Raw genomic sequence first — 17326 nt, 5'->3', positions numbered from 1 at the left:
TCATGTACTTCTCAGGCAGGTGTCTCAGCTTATGGATGAAGTTGATCATGTACTCACACATGGGCGAGCGGTGGATCCGGTACAGATACCTGCCACCCTCCATACGAGCATACTCTGTCTGATGGGACAATGGCAATGAAACGTGGTCAAATATGAAAACTGTACGTATTGACTGTTGTCAAATATTTTTTTACCTAACAAAATATACTGACTACACCTTTAAATACAATGTAATTTGGGCACAGATGAAATGAAATCCCCTTGTACTTACCTCAACTTTTTCCACCACTTGTTTGCCAAAGGAGCAGACCTTTGTGGAGACTGTGATAGTCATGTTCTCTGAGCTACTGTACTGACTGCTGACACCGTAGAAGGAGCCGGGACCATCCTGGATTCCACTGCTGTTAAGGTCGGCCTGAAAGAGGCAAATGTAAACCAGTCAGGCAACTCTTTTGCCATTAGGAGACAACAGCACTGAGTGCAACGACCCTCTTTAAATGTTTAATGTATCAGAGAGATTGAACTAGGTCATGTTTCTGCAAGTTCTATGTCAAAGTACATCCATGCCTGAGGGGGGCAGCAGAGAGGCGATGGCACTGCCACTTACCCAAAACTTAACAAGGAAGAAGGAGTTCTGTGGTCCTTTCTCGTAAAGCTCCTTCAGCCCTCCTTTCTTCTCGGGGAACTTGTCATATATCTGCCGAATGTCCACTGCCTCCAGGAGAGGGTCACTGTAAGAGGGGTTCGTCTGCCCAATGTGGACAAAAAGGTGTTTGCTGTACTGTGGAGGACAGAGAGGAACACTTAGTTGGTGCAGCAGGACATCTGATAATCTGACCAGTGAGTGAATGGTGAAGAGATTTTTCACTGAAGTTGACTGAGATCACAAGGAGACATTCAAACTTGAGTGTGCCAAACTTTTAAGAGGAAAGTCATCATTATATCAGATAAGCTTGGGCTACTAAAAATATCTAGAGGTCATCAGTAATACCGTATGAGTGAAGGCCAACTTGTTGGAATGCCTTATTGGAATTCCAGCCCTTTTCCTTTGATACAAGATGACGCAATCTTGTAACACAATCCTTATCGCCCACTTAGCTGACCAATCAGAGCACACTGGGCTCATGTAAATCTACTCTGGCTGACCCCCAAAAATAAAATGACGAACATTGAAAAGGAGCATAATAGATTCACTTTAATGATGACGTAGATTACTGTATCAGCTTACTGTGTCAGGGTCTCTCTGCACCTCCATGAAGGCAGAGTATTCAAGCATACGCAGTTTAGATGAGGCGATGGTCCGGTCCTGCCACACTGGTACTGCTGTCGCTGCCGGAGGGAGTGGGGTGGGCAAAGGCTCGTAACCTGAAAACAATGGAGACAAATAATCAATATGGCTGTCTTTTTTTGGATGAACTAAAATGTGCATGCTGTTGACCCAACCAAAATCCCAGCATCAAACACTCACTAGTTATGGGTGTGGGCACTGGGGGTGGTAGGCTGGGGTACGGGCTTTGTACGAATGGTTTGATGCTGCAACAGAGAAAATAAATGTTGATTTTTCAGGTAGGGAACAGTGGCATTGAACATATGGACACATATTGTGACAGTACCGGACAGACAATATTGTGATATCTTGGCCATCAGATGTTTGGCAGATATTTTTTGTGAGGGGGTTAGCGAAACACTTACTCCTGAGAGGGCCCAGGTTGTCCTGGGATGGGGCCGGGCCAAAACTGGGGGTGAGAACACAAATGCATATTATAGATTACAGTCAGATGCCTTTCAATAAGGACCATTCACAAACTATTACTACTGATAGTTCAATGGGCACATGGCAGGCATCAGGGAGAGCAACTCAGCCTCAAGTCCTCATCTGAACCCCACCTGTACATTCCATGTAAAATTCTTGTACATTCCTCTACAAACCATAAATATATTTGTATTCATCACTATCAACATACAGTGCCCTCCAGAATTATGGGCACTCTTGCTAAAGGTGATTGAAAAGGCTTATATATTATATAATATTATTATTAGATTATAATATTATATTTCAAATAAAAACAACCTTTGAGGTATGTTTAGCCTAATAATAGAGCTAAATACATTTCAAAAACAAAATCACATGTCACAATTATTGGCACCCAAAGGAATCTCAATTAAGGAAATATAAATTATATTTAACAATTTGTAAGTGTTTAGGAACTTTTATGCAGTCAGCAATGATTTCCTGTTAGACTGGGGTATAAAAATGAGGTGACACAGGGCCCAAATCCCTTAGCTTCCCCATGGGAAAGCTTCAAGAGCATTCCATTACAATAAGGAAAAATCGGTTGACCTGCATAAGTCAGCTAACGGATACATAGCTGCTCGACTTAAAATGCCAAAATGCCATATCAACAGTTAGAGCAATCATTCATTTGAAGAAATTCAAAACTATCATGAACCAGCCTGGAAAAGGACACAGGGCTGTTTTGTCAGCAGCCATGGTGAGGAGGACGGCCACCGAAGTTAAAAAAGTAGCCAGAGACAACAGCTGCAGAGTTTGGTAGCATCTTGGTGTTACCATGTCTCCAAATCCACCAGAAGATGTCACCTCCATGCCAACAAACTGTTTTGAAGGTGTGCCAAAAAGAAGCCGTTCCTAGCTTTTCCACACATGCAAGCTCGAGGTGGGTTTGGCATTGAAATAAAGATGGCTACAGAGAAAAGCACCTAATACCAAGCGATAAATATGGTGGAGGATCTGTGATGCTGTTTCTGTTCCAAAGGCCCTGTCAGTATAGTTCACATACATGGCATTATGGATTCCAGGAAATACCAGGTGATTTAAATCTAAATCTGCCTGCCTCTGTCAAGAAGCTAAAACTTGGTCGTGGTTGGATCTTCCAGCAGGACAACAATCCAAAGCACACATCAAAATTGACTAAAATTGGGTAAATTATCACAAAATCAAGCTTTTGCCATGGCCATACCACTCCTCTGACCTATACCCAATTAAAAACCTGTGGGTTGAGCTCAAGCGGAGGACGCACAAGACAAGACCAAGGACTCAGGAGATGCTTTAAAGAATGGTCAAAAATGGTCTGTGTTCTTATAAGACATTACAAAAGAAGACTCTTTTTTATCTATATATTTAAGTAAAGGTAACATTTGATAAAACAGAATTTTCATCAGCTTTTTTCACTCATATTACATAATGGTGCCAATAATTCTGGAAGGCACTGTATGTCAGCACACTAAAACTTGAACTAATCAAAAGCTCTGGCACTGAGACTGGCATTGAGTCGTATAATAACGATGGTGTGTGTCTGCCTTCAGCCTTACCCGGGGAGGATGGGCGTAAGTGGGCTGGGACATGTGGCTCAGCTGGCTCTTCATCACACTCGCCGAGACGATCTGAGCCGAGGACAGAGCAGCCATGCTTTGCAGGGCCTTGTCTTTGGAAGCTTGATCCTGAGGGAGAGGGAAGAGGAAGAAAGGTCAAGGCTTCCAAGAACTCCCAGTAGTACATTGATGTACTCTTTAAAAGTTTCAATGTATGTACTTTAATCTTTTATTAAAAAGAAAGTGGAAGACAACATGCTTTTCGTGTTATTTGTGACAAGCACCAATTCATGTTAAGACCTTGCAAATACAATATGCAAAGAGGTGGAATGTCATGGTTATATTGAAATAGTGGTAAATGTAATATGCACCAGATGGGAAGGGAGTGAGAAAAAGGGACAGAAAAGCCATTGAGCGTGTCTGCAGAAGTAGAAGCCTTTCAGGACATTTTGTCAAGTTTATAGTGAAAACAGGTCACAGCCAAAGCATTCTACGTAATTCTTTAATAGGATTTAACCAGCACCAGAGACTTATAACAATGCAGTACTTATATGTATCCAACACTATCATAAGCTATCGTCCTATTTGTGTCGTGTCTAAGCCAGTGTAGCGTCTATGTGATAAAAATCTAGATGGATAACATAAGTACCTTTACAAATACCCCCTTCACATGCTGAGATGGTTTCATATCAAGACAACACTCTTTAAAATGAGTGAACAAGTAGAATTTATTTTTTGTAGCATACTTTTTTTTTCAAAGCTGGCAATGTTTATATATATATATATATATATATATATATATATATATAGTCTGTTGCTACAGAAGCCCTTAAATATTCCACCCGTCCAATGGGTTCCCATGCCCTAGAGGCCTCCCTCTAGTCCAACACTATCTCAGTCAGTACTGAGGCTTATGTTAAGCAAGATGGACGTGACGACTTCTGAAACTACCACACCCTCCTGTTCTCCTCGGAACAGCTCATAAGTCACCAAACTGGTTGCAGTTTTTTCGCAGGTGTGGCACAGTAAGAGTCCCCTATTAGGAATGCTACGGACACAAGACAGAAGCAGAAGCCAAGCCAAAAACTCTCATTATTCCTACACAAGCAGGAACAGCACATTTTTTGCAGTGGTCATACTGCAGCAACACAGTCAAAGCTATTCAAAGCAACGCCACTTACCAAGTTCATTGCCTAAATTAAAGGAAACAAAAAACATTATTGTGATGCATAAATAGCTAGTCTGGTAATAGGAAATTGTGCTTTTTCTTTTTCTAGTCTTGGAAGTGTATGACAAATGGGGAATGATAACAATGACTGTATCGATAGTTGAATTCTTAGATATTTGCAAATCTGTGTAATGAAGCACTGTGCTGAAGGAAAGCCTTGCAATACACGCTTTGTATGTGTGTGTTATCTATGTTGTATGTGTGTGTTATCTATGTTATACATTCAATATTACAACTCTGGCTCGAGTCAAAAGAGTTTTGTTACTGAATCAGTTATCATACTGATCAGATAGCTATAATGCTGTCAAGTATATCAGATGAGACCACCAGGACCCCAGCTATGTACGAAGCATTACACATTCTTTTAATTTGGATTCATTGTATGCTACATGTGTGCTTTGCTGACATTCAGATTCATGCACATCACGTTGCGAATGATAATAACAATAAGGGGAAAAAAACTGTTTTTAATTAAATAAGAATTAATCATAATTAAATTAATTATTATGGTGTACTCCCATTGCATTGATACTCTGGTGATTTAAGGACAAAATACAGACATATTTCATTTCACTTGGTTACCTGCTTATCTAAAGGATCAGTTAACAGTAATGCATGAGTATTCATTATCAAAATGTCTCATAGGCTATTTAGTCATCATGTGAGTGTGCAAGAAAACTGAAATCTAGAACAGTGAAATAAGCAGAAATGAAAAAGAACCCGTGTCGTGTAATGTGATATAACCAACACAGGGGTTCCGGCTGATCTCTAATAACAAGTCGATGCTCAGAAACACAGCATATAAACTGTAGAGTGTTGTGATATTGAGTAATACAGTTCATAATGACCACAGGGGCCTCAGCGAACAGATCACATAGGTAGATCAAATCTGATGTAAATTCAAAAAACAATGGAGGAAAGAGAGTGTGGGGTCCATAAGAAAGGTAAAGGGAGGATGTGTAGGACTGTAGTGAGATTAGAGGAGTTAGAAGGAGGGTTTGAATGTGTGGCGAAGCACAGAACGGCCAGCCAGCCAGCTGGCAGCAGCACAGATAGGTGACTCACAGGAATGAACTCAAAGGTATGGGCACAAACACACACACACATACACAAGCTCTAGCATGAACACACACACACAAACACACACTCATACGCAGCCTAGGGGTTAGACAACGGCGTCATAAGGCATTACATGCATGCCAAAGCGATTGAGGCAGCCACTGGTTAAGTCGACGTCTTCGCAATCTACTGCAAAGCTCTATGCATTTCTAGGTTGCTTTGATAGCTATTCACAGCTTTGCCATTAGGGCCAAGTGCAGTATATGATCCTTATTTAAGTCCAGTCAATGTATCATTTTGCATTGGTCTTTGCCTAACAATGCCACATCCTCTTAAGTGTTTTACCAGCCTTAACATGAACCATCTCAGCAGTGAAGTGTAAGCATGTGTTAAAAGTCAGCGTTTACAGTTACGTCCACACATTCAACTGCCTGCTTTTCTCTTCTGTTAAGCCTGCTGCAGTCAAGCTCAGTTAGCCCAGACACAAGCAACTGGAAGCCTTCCGTTAGCCTGCCGACAAGCGCATACCTTCAGCTTTGACTGAATCTCGCGTGACTTTCTCCGCGCAAGAACCTGCAAATGGCTAGAGACCTGCAGAGGAAGGAGTGGAGGAGGAGAGGGCAGCAAAAGGAAAAGAAGAGAAAAGAGAGAGAGAGAAAGGAACAGGAGGAGTAGTAACCAAGGAGGAAAGAGAAGCCCCTTCAAGCCCTTGCCACTAGGTGGCAGGTGAGCCCTACCTTTATGCCAGCTTGGTACTCCCGTACTTTCTTCCTTGCTAACACCTGTATGTGACTAGACACCTGAGGTGCGTAAGACAGGGTGATAGATGTTGAGCCGAAAAAAAACCATTCATCGTTCATTTGAAATGCTCATCTTCATAGCAAACCTCAGTGTCAACATAACTCTTTTAATCTACTGCATGGACATAGTGAAGCCTAGACATATTTACATGCATGCATGCTGACTCAACATAAGCCTCTGAGACAATAGATTTTGGTAATAGTCACTTTAACAAGGATAACTGTGATTATTATGCCTGATGTTGTAACACACATAGTTCTTAATATTAACTTTCATTTAAGACTTCCCACACACCATACCTGATTCATTATTTGTGAAGTGAAGACACATTTGTTTAATGAGGAGTAATTACGCTTTATGCTGTGCAATATCTTTCTTAAGTCAGCCATAAGTTAGCCTGCTGATTAGTAATCAAGCTCACCTGCTTCCTTGTACGTGTCTTTCCAGTACGCAGTTTAATGTATCTTGCTATCAGCTCATTGCGACCTGCAAAACATAAAAGGGAGAGCAGAGGTGAGCCACATGTACTTTAAGGTTAAGACCAGACGATGGCGCTAGACACAAAACTAAAGTATAGAGGGACGTCTTCCAAAGCCTCCTTAGTATTTACCTCCATTGTAAAGGCAGAATAAATGTAAGGTTGTTTGACTGAAAAAGTAGAGAAAATGCATATCTGAGCAGATAATTCATCACTGACCAATCACACTGCACTCTGTGTTTGGGAGATTGTGTGTGTTACTCTGTAGTATGTCATCGTGGAAAGAAAAAAAAGATGGGTCCTTTCCAATGACTAAGCATGCATATAGCAGTGATCTGGGATGTTGGGGGTTTTCCAGTTACATATGATTGAATTCACATGAACCCCCCCCCCCCTTCCTGCCACTAAATGGTATTTACTAGTCAAAAATGATTGGCATGACAAGGTTCCTGTTGATGCACATTTGCAGAATTCGTACAACACTGCTACACCCATCATAACCTTTCTTAAATATCAATTGACTGCTCCGAGCAGCTCTACAGACTCATAAAATATGTTTTGGACGGCCACGTTATTGCATCAAACTGGGCTGAGGAGGAGGAGGGTGGGCCAAGCCCTCATCTGGCTATTTATAGACTATTGAAAGATCAAGGCTGTGGCAAATCTGTGTAACAGATAGGTCAGGTGATACGGGTGGTGACTCTAAAAACCATGACGAAAGACAGGAGCACACTCCCATTACCACCGACCACGTCTGGGTGTCTGAGTGACCGGTGCCAAACATTTTGCTTCACTGTTACAACCACTTGGCTGTGAACATTTATGAAAGACGCTCAGCCTCGCGATGTAAAAAGGTGCATGTTTGTGCTGCTGCTGCGAGAGAGAGGAACAAGATGGGAGAGATGGAGGGAAAAGGCAGCTGGAAGTTGACGCTGACACGCACGGGGAGCTCTCTCTTCGTGACTGACCTTGGAAACAGCTGTGAAGTTGTGGTCGTGAATCTTGTCCACACCCCCACGCACACTGACAGCCAAATGGCCAGTCTCATTCTCTCTCCTCACCACCACCGCCACCCCCAGCCCCAGCCCCAGCCCCACCCCCACCCCAAACCCTCTGATCCTCAACAGACCTCTGGTAGGCCACTCCCGCGTGTCCAACAATAAAAAGGTTGTGCGAATCAGGGCTTTTACAATGTGGCAAGGCAAGCTAAGGGCTAAGGGCTTTGGCCGACTCCTCTCAGCTCCTTTCAGCTCAGTGTTCCTGGGACACTTAAGGTGTTGAGCACAGTGGAAATCAAAACACTGGAAAGTTTCGCTAAGAGCATAGAGACCCCCCTGCTTGACTAGTCCACAGGACTCAACTCTAGTTATTCCTCCTGCAAAGCAGCAGGTGTGGGGGACTTGAAGATGAATGCATTCCATACCATTTGGATTCTACACCAAACGGATGTAAACCTCATGCAGAGGGGAAATGTGCAACTGTTTTTTGGTTCACTTGAACTTTACTTTTTATGTGTTGGGTATTGTAATAGTGTATGTGTGGTGACATAATACTTGCTTTCAAACAAGTGACAGAAAGTCCAGTGGATTTTTTTAATATAATTAAACTACATAGCTTCCTTTACAAGGCCACAATATATTACATTTTTGATAAGGGTCTGTTTTGACACCTGTGGCTAACACCAGTTTACTTCATGCGCCTAGAAAATGCTAACAGGGCCATCTTGCTGTTCTTTCCTTGACCCCTGCCACGCCCGATTCTGTAACCCCCACGCTCCACTCATTCCAAGTAAGTCCATCACCTCCATGCTAACCAACTTCACGGTCTGACAATGAAGAGGCCTTCCGCCTCCCCGCTGCCTACCACCACCGAACGGGCACACCCTCAATTACATCAACAGCAGCACTGAAGACTGAAAACACTGCCCTGCTCCATCTCATCTGGTGGAGTCGGGCACTGCCAAGGTCAAGGGTTCAATTCCCCAGGGGTGCTTGAGTAGCGATAAAACACAGGCCTTCATGACACTGCATGACCTTCATGACACACTAAGTTGCTTGAGAGAAAACACATGGGGTAATTGACCTAATCACTGGCACCCACATGTCTCTAAATCACAGTTATGTAATGAGATGGCCAGCCCAGAGAAATCAGCAGACCAGAGACTGGAAGATGGAAATCTGATGAGATGAGCAGCAGATAGAAGTAACAGGCTCCCAGTTATGACAGGTGGACATAACTATCAGCACAGCAAGTAGTGAGTAGATAGGTAGTAAATATGGAAGAAGTGAGAGGTTAGATATTAAGTAAATCATATAAAAGTGGGTAGTAAGTCGTGAGAAGGTATGCATGTAGGTTGATAAGAAAGAAAAAAGTAGGTAGGAATTGAAAGACAGAAAGGAAGGAAGAAAGGAAAAAAAGAAAGAAAGAAAAAAAAAAGAAGCCCGGTAAGTAATTCCATAAGTAAGTGACGAAGCACCTGCAATACACACACAGAGATCTTTCTCTAAGCCTGGGGGTCTGAATAAAAGCAACCCCACTCGACCTCTCCACCCTAAACTCCCTGTGGGGATAGGCTGAATGAGAAGGACCCTTTGAATCTTTGAAGCGGCTCCAAGACACACAGGACAGAAAGTGATCCGCGGGGCGACTCGTTCGAGTTCTGCTGGCGCCGGTCCAGTGTCTGTGCCGCCTCTGAAGTCCCCGCCAGGCTTCTTCAGGGGCACCTTGCACACAGTAGCCTTTGAGAGGCAAGAGAGCCGCAAACCCCATTAACGTCTCCGGGGGAGAATGTGATAAAGATAGGGGGTGCTACGCAGTGCACAGCGTGGACAAGAAAAGCGGAAACAAACCGTGTACTCTCACAAAGGCTTTGTAGTATCATGGTCCTGCGAGACAATAGGACAACAGGACAACAGGACAAGAGATGTGTTAAGAAAAGAGATGTAAAAAGCTGAATAGTGAGAGTGGAAAAGCATTTCTTGATAATTAATTCTGACATGGTTTGGGTTTGTGATGAAATAAATGAGAACTATACAAAACCCAACATAAAGCAACAATAATCACACAGCCAGAGATTGGTGGCGCTTGAAGAGTGCTTTGTGTTTCATGGAGTTTTCCATGACTAAATGGTAGGTGAAAGGCTACTCCTTAAACTCCACGTACCCACCCAATAACAACCTTCTCATAAACACCATCACAGCACGAGAACTTGAACATCAAAGAACAAAGATGTCAATTCTGAGTTTTAAATCCTAAACTACTTTTAAGTGTGTATTTTATCAATGATCTAACTTAACCTTTTCCAGTTGAAAGTTGGTCTGAGCTTGTGAATGATATATCAACAAAAATGATAAGAAGAAAATATCTGAATGATTTAAGATTATTTGAAATAATTCCGATCATTTTAAGACTATTTTCTTTGTATCCCATTCATTGACTTGTGTCACAGTGCCATGAGGGGCAAACGCCAGCTGGTGCCGTTTCAGTAGCAAATGGCCAACACAGGGCAGCCCCATTGTGCGCTAAAGCTGTGAACGATATAGGGAGGGTGGAAGGGGTCTGTCAAGGAGCCCGACACATCAGTCACACAGAACAGGAAGACAAACAGCTGTCCCTATCCCTCTCTCTCTCCCTCTCTCTCTCTCTTTCTCTCTCTCTCTCTCTCTCTCTCTCTCCGAACTTTACCCCTTGAGGGAGCTCCTATCATCACAGACAGTAAATCAATCTGTGCCTCACTTAACCGTGCTCAAAACCTCGTTGCCAGAAAAAGCTCCATAGACACCCTTCAAAGAAATCAAGTCTGATTTTTTTATTTTAAATGTTTTAATCATTTTCATCCCAATGCATGGCAGACACAGTGCTGACTCCCAGCCCTTGATTAAACCCACGCCGTATCAGGGTCTGGAGCAAGAGTGGACCCGACTGAGCCTCTGCCAAGGGAAAGTGCTGATTTGCATCCAGGGCTCTTTCATGCAGAAGCCAGGAGAAAGAGGAAAGGAATAAAATTCAATCACCATGTCCCGCTTGCTCTGAAACACGTCCAGTAGAAAGTGCTTCCCTTAACTGTTCCTACTGGGCCCTGCCTCGGCTCTGCCTCCTCCAAAACGGAAGACACACTTCTCACCGAGGCCTGGAAATAGAACTGAACAGAAAGACTTGAGACAAGTCACTGGAGGCCAATATAGGTATTTGTAGATGTGCAAAGAGCCAGTAGTACCTCTAAAGCTGACTGAGGTGGCAAGAACGCTCCCCCATAAATCTTTTTTACTACCATAAATACTTTAAAGGATTAAAGGATGGATATTGTCTAGTTCTCTGATGCCAAAACAGACCCCCCCCCCCCTTAGAAATCGCTCCCAGGCTAATAAAAGAGGTTTCTTGAGGACAGTCATCTGAGTTTTACATCAATATGTTCACGTCAGTGCTAAAAATGGTCTGGATTAGCAGCTGCTTACTTAATGGAAATGCCGAAATTCAAACCAAATCTCCAGACCGCTTTGTGTATTTCTGTTAGAGAGAGAGAGAGAGAGAGACACCTGCACTTTAACAGCTTCGCCACCCACATCCTAAAGAAGGGGACGACCGCCCCAGGGGCTTCCTATTATGGCTGATACAGTATATGAGCAGAAAGCAAATAGCCAAACAAAAGCAGGCTCTGTGGCAGAGATTCAAACTATCCCGACTTCATGAAACAACATCACAGCAGCCTGCTGTTGGCACTCAATACAACCAGTAAAAAGTGAAAATGTTTACATGATCAAAGCTATCATGGATAACGAAACTACTTATTTTCAGTTCTGACTGAACATGTAGTCTAATCATCAGGCTCCTCTTACACAAGGGAACTATGAAGTGCAGCCATACTTTAAAACCTTTGTACCCCCCACACCTTTCCTTGCGCGCGAGTTCTAAAACAAACATCCAGGAAGACGGATTTATTGATTTACAGACAGAAAGCAAGCTAAGGAGGGAGTGAAGAGATTTCACAACCCCACTCTCCTTTCCCAAAAAAAAACACGCTTATCCAGTCAGACAGTACCAACAGGCACTGCTAAAGATGGCTGATAAGAACAAAGCTGTAGGGAGGAACAAATCAAAACCTTCTTTTTAAAGTTGTAAACACAAGCTTTCTCATCTATGTCCATATAACGTACAACAAGTGTTTTTGTTTATGTGTATGTGTGTATGCAGACAAAGGCTAAAACCTGAGTTTGTGTGTGTGTGTGTGTGTGTGTGTGTGTGTGTGTGTGTGTTCATGTGTGTTTGTGTGTGTTCATATGTGTGAAGGTGAGTGTTTGTTTACACGTGAATAGTCATCCATTTCTCACCACGCTCCATCTCTCCACGCCTGAAAGACCCAATCAATGTGGGTTAAACATGCTGCTTAAACATGTTGAGTCTTGTTTTTCCTGCGTGTTTTAGGGGTTGCATTGATTTGAGGCTGACTAGTAGAGAGAGAGAAAAAAGAGAGAGAACAGAGAGAGAACACAGAGAGGAATAGGGGAGATGTGGCCATTACCTACGCTTGACCTTTTAGAGCCAAAGAGGTCAAATTGCAACTCCTTTGACTAAAGCATGGTCTAAACTCTCCCAGGCTACCTTTGCGCAAGCTCTTAAGATTCTGAGTCACGGACTTCCCAGACCCAGCACTGTGTGTATCTACAGCAGCTTAAAACAGACACATATACAGACAAACAGACAGGGAGAGAGAGGGGGGGAGAGAGAGAGAGGGAGAGAGAGAGAGGGAGAGAGAGAGAGAGAGAGAGAGAGAGAGAGAGAGAGAGTAATGTCCCAGATCTCTCTAGGGAGAAGCCCTCGGTGAGTGAGCGAGCAGCGCTTCTGGTAAGAGCCGTGCAGCTGAGGGTGATGTCATACCTTCATACCAGAGCCTATTCTCATTTCTGTTTGTGAGCGGGCCAAGCCACCCGACTCGAAATAGAGGAGTCAGATGGAGAGGACATGGGCAAAGCAAGGCTGACCAAAATAAAATGCTCCCTGCCTCTTTAGATTTGCCATAAATCGACTGAAAACAAAACAAAATGGTACTTGTCAAGGTATTCCTAAACAAAACAACCTGGCAGCACATCACAGGTGAAGGACGGTATACAACTCTCATTAGCGCGAGCGGGCTGCTGGGTGAGACCTGGGAACGGAGTCGTTAAATGAACTTTCACGCAAATTTGGGGGGTGACTCAATTACATCTTCTGCTTCCCATTATCCGACTCAGCAGGAGATCTGCGTTCATTACGACCATGAGGGACGGGCCCGAGCGCAGCGCTCTCTCCTGAGCACAACAACAGGAACAGCACAAGCCTACACTCATACATGAAACCATTCACTCAGCTTCACTCAGCTTCAGCCTGGGCTTAGGATACTCTGTCTACTCACACGCTCTGTCACATGTTTAAAGATATCAGCAACGCCCGGCTAAGCACAATAACACAGAGAACGAGGACAACCACAGCACTCAGACACACACACACACACACACACACACACACACACACACACACACACACACACACACACACACACACAGTGTAAAGGCCATTAGGGATACTGCTGGTGAGAATCTCAGACGTTTGCAATTTCAGGCCAATTCTGGCTGTGTGTTAGAAGAGGAATGTGACGGTTCGCTAACAGGGCTGTTAGCACTTTAGCGAGTCTGTGTTCAGTGGGGTGTCCAGGAGGTGGGTTGGTCACCTGAATAAGTGTTAAGGACTACTGTCAATAACAGGCCTATAGGCTAATGCATTTCATGCAATATCTGAATGAAATATGTTGATGGAAACATGGAAACATTGTATTTACTTTTCCATTTGGTTTCAATAGCACTGAGAATAGACTTTGCCTAATGTCTCTGTGCAGAGTTGTGACATTCCCAGCAGTTCATCTCTGGAGTGTCGACAGAGGAGATTTGGGAGCACTGATCTGGCACAGACAATAACATGACAAATAAAAGAATAAAACTCCAGTGGGTTTATTACGCTTCACATGTTTCCTCCAGATGCTGCTGCTACGGTTCCCCCGTCTGGGCCCTAGCATGCCCTGAGTGAGCCATCTGAACTTGAGCACACTGAGCTTGTTGGGAGACGCAGGGGCCCGATTTGGATCCTTACATCATAGGGGGCCGGGGGGTGGCACACACCACTCAGCTGGGGCTGAGGTCAGGCTGACAGGGCCAGGCAGAAAGATAGAGAGAGACAGAGGGGGGGGGGGGGGGGGGGGTAGAGAGAGAGAGAGAGATAGACAGAGAGGAATAGAGAGAGAGGGAGGTAGAGAGAGGGAGATAGACAGAGAGAGACGCGCGGCAGTGGCGGGTGTGATGGGCGCTGAAAGGGGATAGTCTCACTAGGAGACATTGGGAGGGAGGGGGAGGAGGGAGACCAGCGGAGAGGAGAGGGCGGCCTCGTCAGCCAGCACTACCACAAAAGGAGAAAATGCTTGGCCGCTGAAACAAACCTTCCCCTTCTGTCGCGTCAGGATTATGTATCCTGTCACGGCGGCTCAGAGCGCGCGGCCCACGGCTGGGCCCCGGCCCGAGCTGCTCCGGAATGCCTGTCCCCTCTCGCGAGTGGGGAAAAATGATCGGAATCTGGGCCGCCTTCCAAATAACTTTTTTAGAGCTGGAGACAAGGGGGGGGGGGGTCAAAATACAACTCCTTCAGCCCCAACAAAGTTCTTGAACGTTAACTCTCGCACAGACACAAACACACATACTATCACACCTCTGCTGCCACAATCACTGTTTTGAGGCAGATAAGAGGACATAGAGCAATGGGAACCAGTGCAAAGGCTTCTAGCACAGCATAGCATAGGGTTTTAGCAGAGCCACCTCTTCGGATTGACCACTGACACTAAATCACCAGCCATAATATGGCATCCAAGACTCAGTCCGTCCGTTGGCCCTGCACCGTTGACTTGAATGTCTCGCATTCAGGGCTTTAAGAGGCTGTAACTAGCAGAGAGGTGTTGAATCATTAACAGTGACACAGCAGTGACTGTCCAATAATGGGAAAAGGGCCTGCTTAGAGACCCCCCACTGGGAGAGTCAGTAACAGCTTTTCACTACTGAGTCCGGAGGCATACATCATTGCCATTAGTGTACTGTCACTGTCCAGAGGCAAACATCATTATTACCAGTGCACTCCCACTTAAAGCTAAACATTAGAGAGCAATTATAATCGACAGTCCTAATTACACTCACCTGTCCTAACTATAAATCCATTCATTTTTCAAATTGTGGTTTTGAAAAATGAAGACTGGATAGATAAAACTCAATGAATACAATGAATGGAGCATGCATGTTGACGTATTTCGTTTTCTTCATTGATAGAACATACACCACCACTGCAGACCACTTTTATATGCTTGGGCCAAGTAGCCGCTTGCAGTTCTGTCCGCTCGACTAACTCACCATACATCTTTCCCTCATCGGAAAGGATGATTTTCCTGCGCCCACAGGGAGGGTAGATGGCGAGCGCCTCCTGGAAGCTCTGCTCGATGTCGGGGCTCCACACGCCCTCGGCGTCCCCGTCCAGCGCCTTCTCCAGCCCATCAGCCGCATCATCGCGGCTCTCCTCTGGGCTGCCGTTGGCGCTCCACTCGTTGGATGCAATGGTGGCGGCTCCCCCTGGGCCCAACCAAGAGCCCCGCACTCAGGACTATAGGGGAAGAGAGAGAGAGAGAGAGAGAGAGAGAGAGAGAGAGAGACAGGGGGAGACAGATAACCAAAGAGAGTCAGACAGGCACACAGAGAGAGGAAGAGAGAAAAGGAAGATAATACTACATTAAATACCACTGGCCTTGCATGAGAATATTTGTTTAAGGCTATCAGAGAGAACCTTGAGGCTAAGGGCTCCCTCATTGCTGCTGAGTAGCGTAGATTAAAATTAAATTAATTAAAATCATTCAGACTGATGAAAGGGCGAAATCAACTATCATTCAAGATGGTCGGAGCTGCCATAAACAAACAATCCCAAGCACCTGGGCCCCAGGATCACTGACACAAGTGATGCGTATCAGTCTATCTGCTTATGCAACTGTAGTAAGGGGAGACCAGACGAGGAAACAACAACAACAAAAAAAAAAACAGTCCGTCTGGACGGGCGGAACGAGCAGGGCCAGACCTGCCAAGCAAGGTGCCACATTTTTAAGACTCCTGATGTCAACTGCAATTCAGGTGGTAAGATATCAGATTCGCTGGCAATGCTTTACAGCTTTCACGAGATGAGCTGGTATAAATAGCTTTGGCATTGGGAAACCGTCTAAGCTAAGCCATCATGGGCAAATGCACCGACCATGAGGCACTCATAAATATCTGACAGACAGCCTGGAAGGTCAACAAAAGACTCAGAGGAGCACCACAACAAAGAATGACGCAGCACTTTTTTTTTTTTGACAGATTTTGAGTCGGGATAAATGTGACAGATATGATGTTCAGTATTTTGTGAGAGATTCAGCAACAGGATTACAATTATGACAACACACCACCACATCCACACCTCATACCAGGGCCATGAGTGCTCTCCATTTTACTCGTCAACTGAGTCATCTTTTTTCACCAGTGTATGCAATACAGCTCTCCCCCACTCTAACCTGTCAGTAGCTCTCTATTCCTCTTGAGGAAATTGCAAATTCTTAAGCCCTTGCTGTAGTTTCCTCCATGATTGGGGCCACATGTAAAACAAATCCAAAATATCGTGAAATGCAGTTTACAGAGGACGTTAATAAGCCCAGGCCACAGAAGATTTTTGTGGTCGTTTGATTTCATCCCATTGTGGCGTTCCTGCTGCCGAAGCATCTTTTTAAAGGGGCTGCGCAGCACTGGAGCCATGTCCTCAAACTCTACCCTGCCTGCTAGACGGGGGGAAAAATAGGGCTTCGGGGGTTAACATTTTTGCTGATTCTTGAGGAAACGAACAAACAGAAAATGAGTACATGCTTCCATTGAGAGTTAGAGTACACAGGACTTCACCACAACGTGATTTATTGTGTGTTACGTTCAACGACCAGGGGAAGAAAGAGGAGAAGAAGAAAGAGAAGAAAATAAATTAACTCAACAGCTATTAATATGCTCTTAGATGTGGCAGTTACCTACTCTAAACTGTGCTACTCAGTAAATGTGGTCTAATACATTTCTAACGCTGCACATCTGATAAACCTACACTGTACTTGAGATATTTTCAGAGAGGCATTTCTATTTTTTTTTTTGGTTTTGCAGTGCAGATAAAAAAGGAGCATTTTGAACTCTCACTCTCAAGATGAAGAGGATAAAAATATAAACACATGACTTACTAAATGTTTTCACTGCCTCTATTTACACACTTTCACTCAGGCACGCCCCTACTAAGACTGGCTGAAGGGAACGGGGCAAAAAACTCCCGATCGCCATCTGAAAGTTGGTGTAAGTTTATGGCCGAGCGTTAAA

The 17326-nt window shown here is 44.3% G+C and overlaps 1 protein-coding gene across 1 annotated transcript; it reads right to left on the bottom strand.

Moving 5' to 3' along the window:
* Positions 1 to 4: 4 nt before the first annotated feature.
* LOC105889845 (transcriptional enhancer factor TEF-5-like) lies at positions 5 to 16732 on the bottom strand (the record flags this gene model as incomplete). The annotated part of the gene is made up of 12 exons (XM_031565555.1): positions 16615 to 16732; positions 15314 to 15553; positions 6840 to 6904; positions 6146 to 6208; positions 4512 to 4523; positions 3331 to 3459; positions 1693 to 1736; positions 1469 to 1533; positions 1229 to 1365; positions 608 to 781; positions 272 to 415; positions 5 to 118 (listed from the first exon to the last, which is right to left on the bottom strand). Coding segments are annotated over exons 1-12 (1305 nt in total), but the record flags the coding sequence as incomplete, so codon positions are not given.
* Positions 16733 to 17326: the final 594 nt, after the last annotated feature.

This window comes from Clupea harengus, chromosome 4 (genome assembly GCF_900700415.2).
Source record: "Clupea harengus chromosome 4, Ch_v2.0.2, whole genome shotgun sequence".
NCBI lineage: Eukaryota > Metazoa > Chordata > Actinopteri > Clupeiformes > Clupeidae > Clupea > Clupea harengus.
Note: the sequence above shows the minus strand (reverse complement) of the source record. Positions and strands in the feature narration are given on the sequence as shown.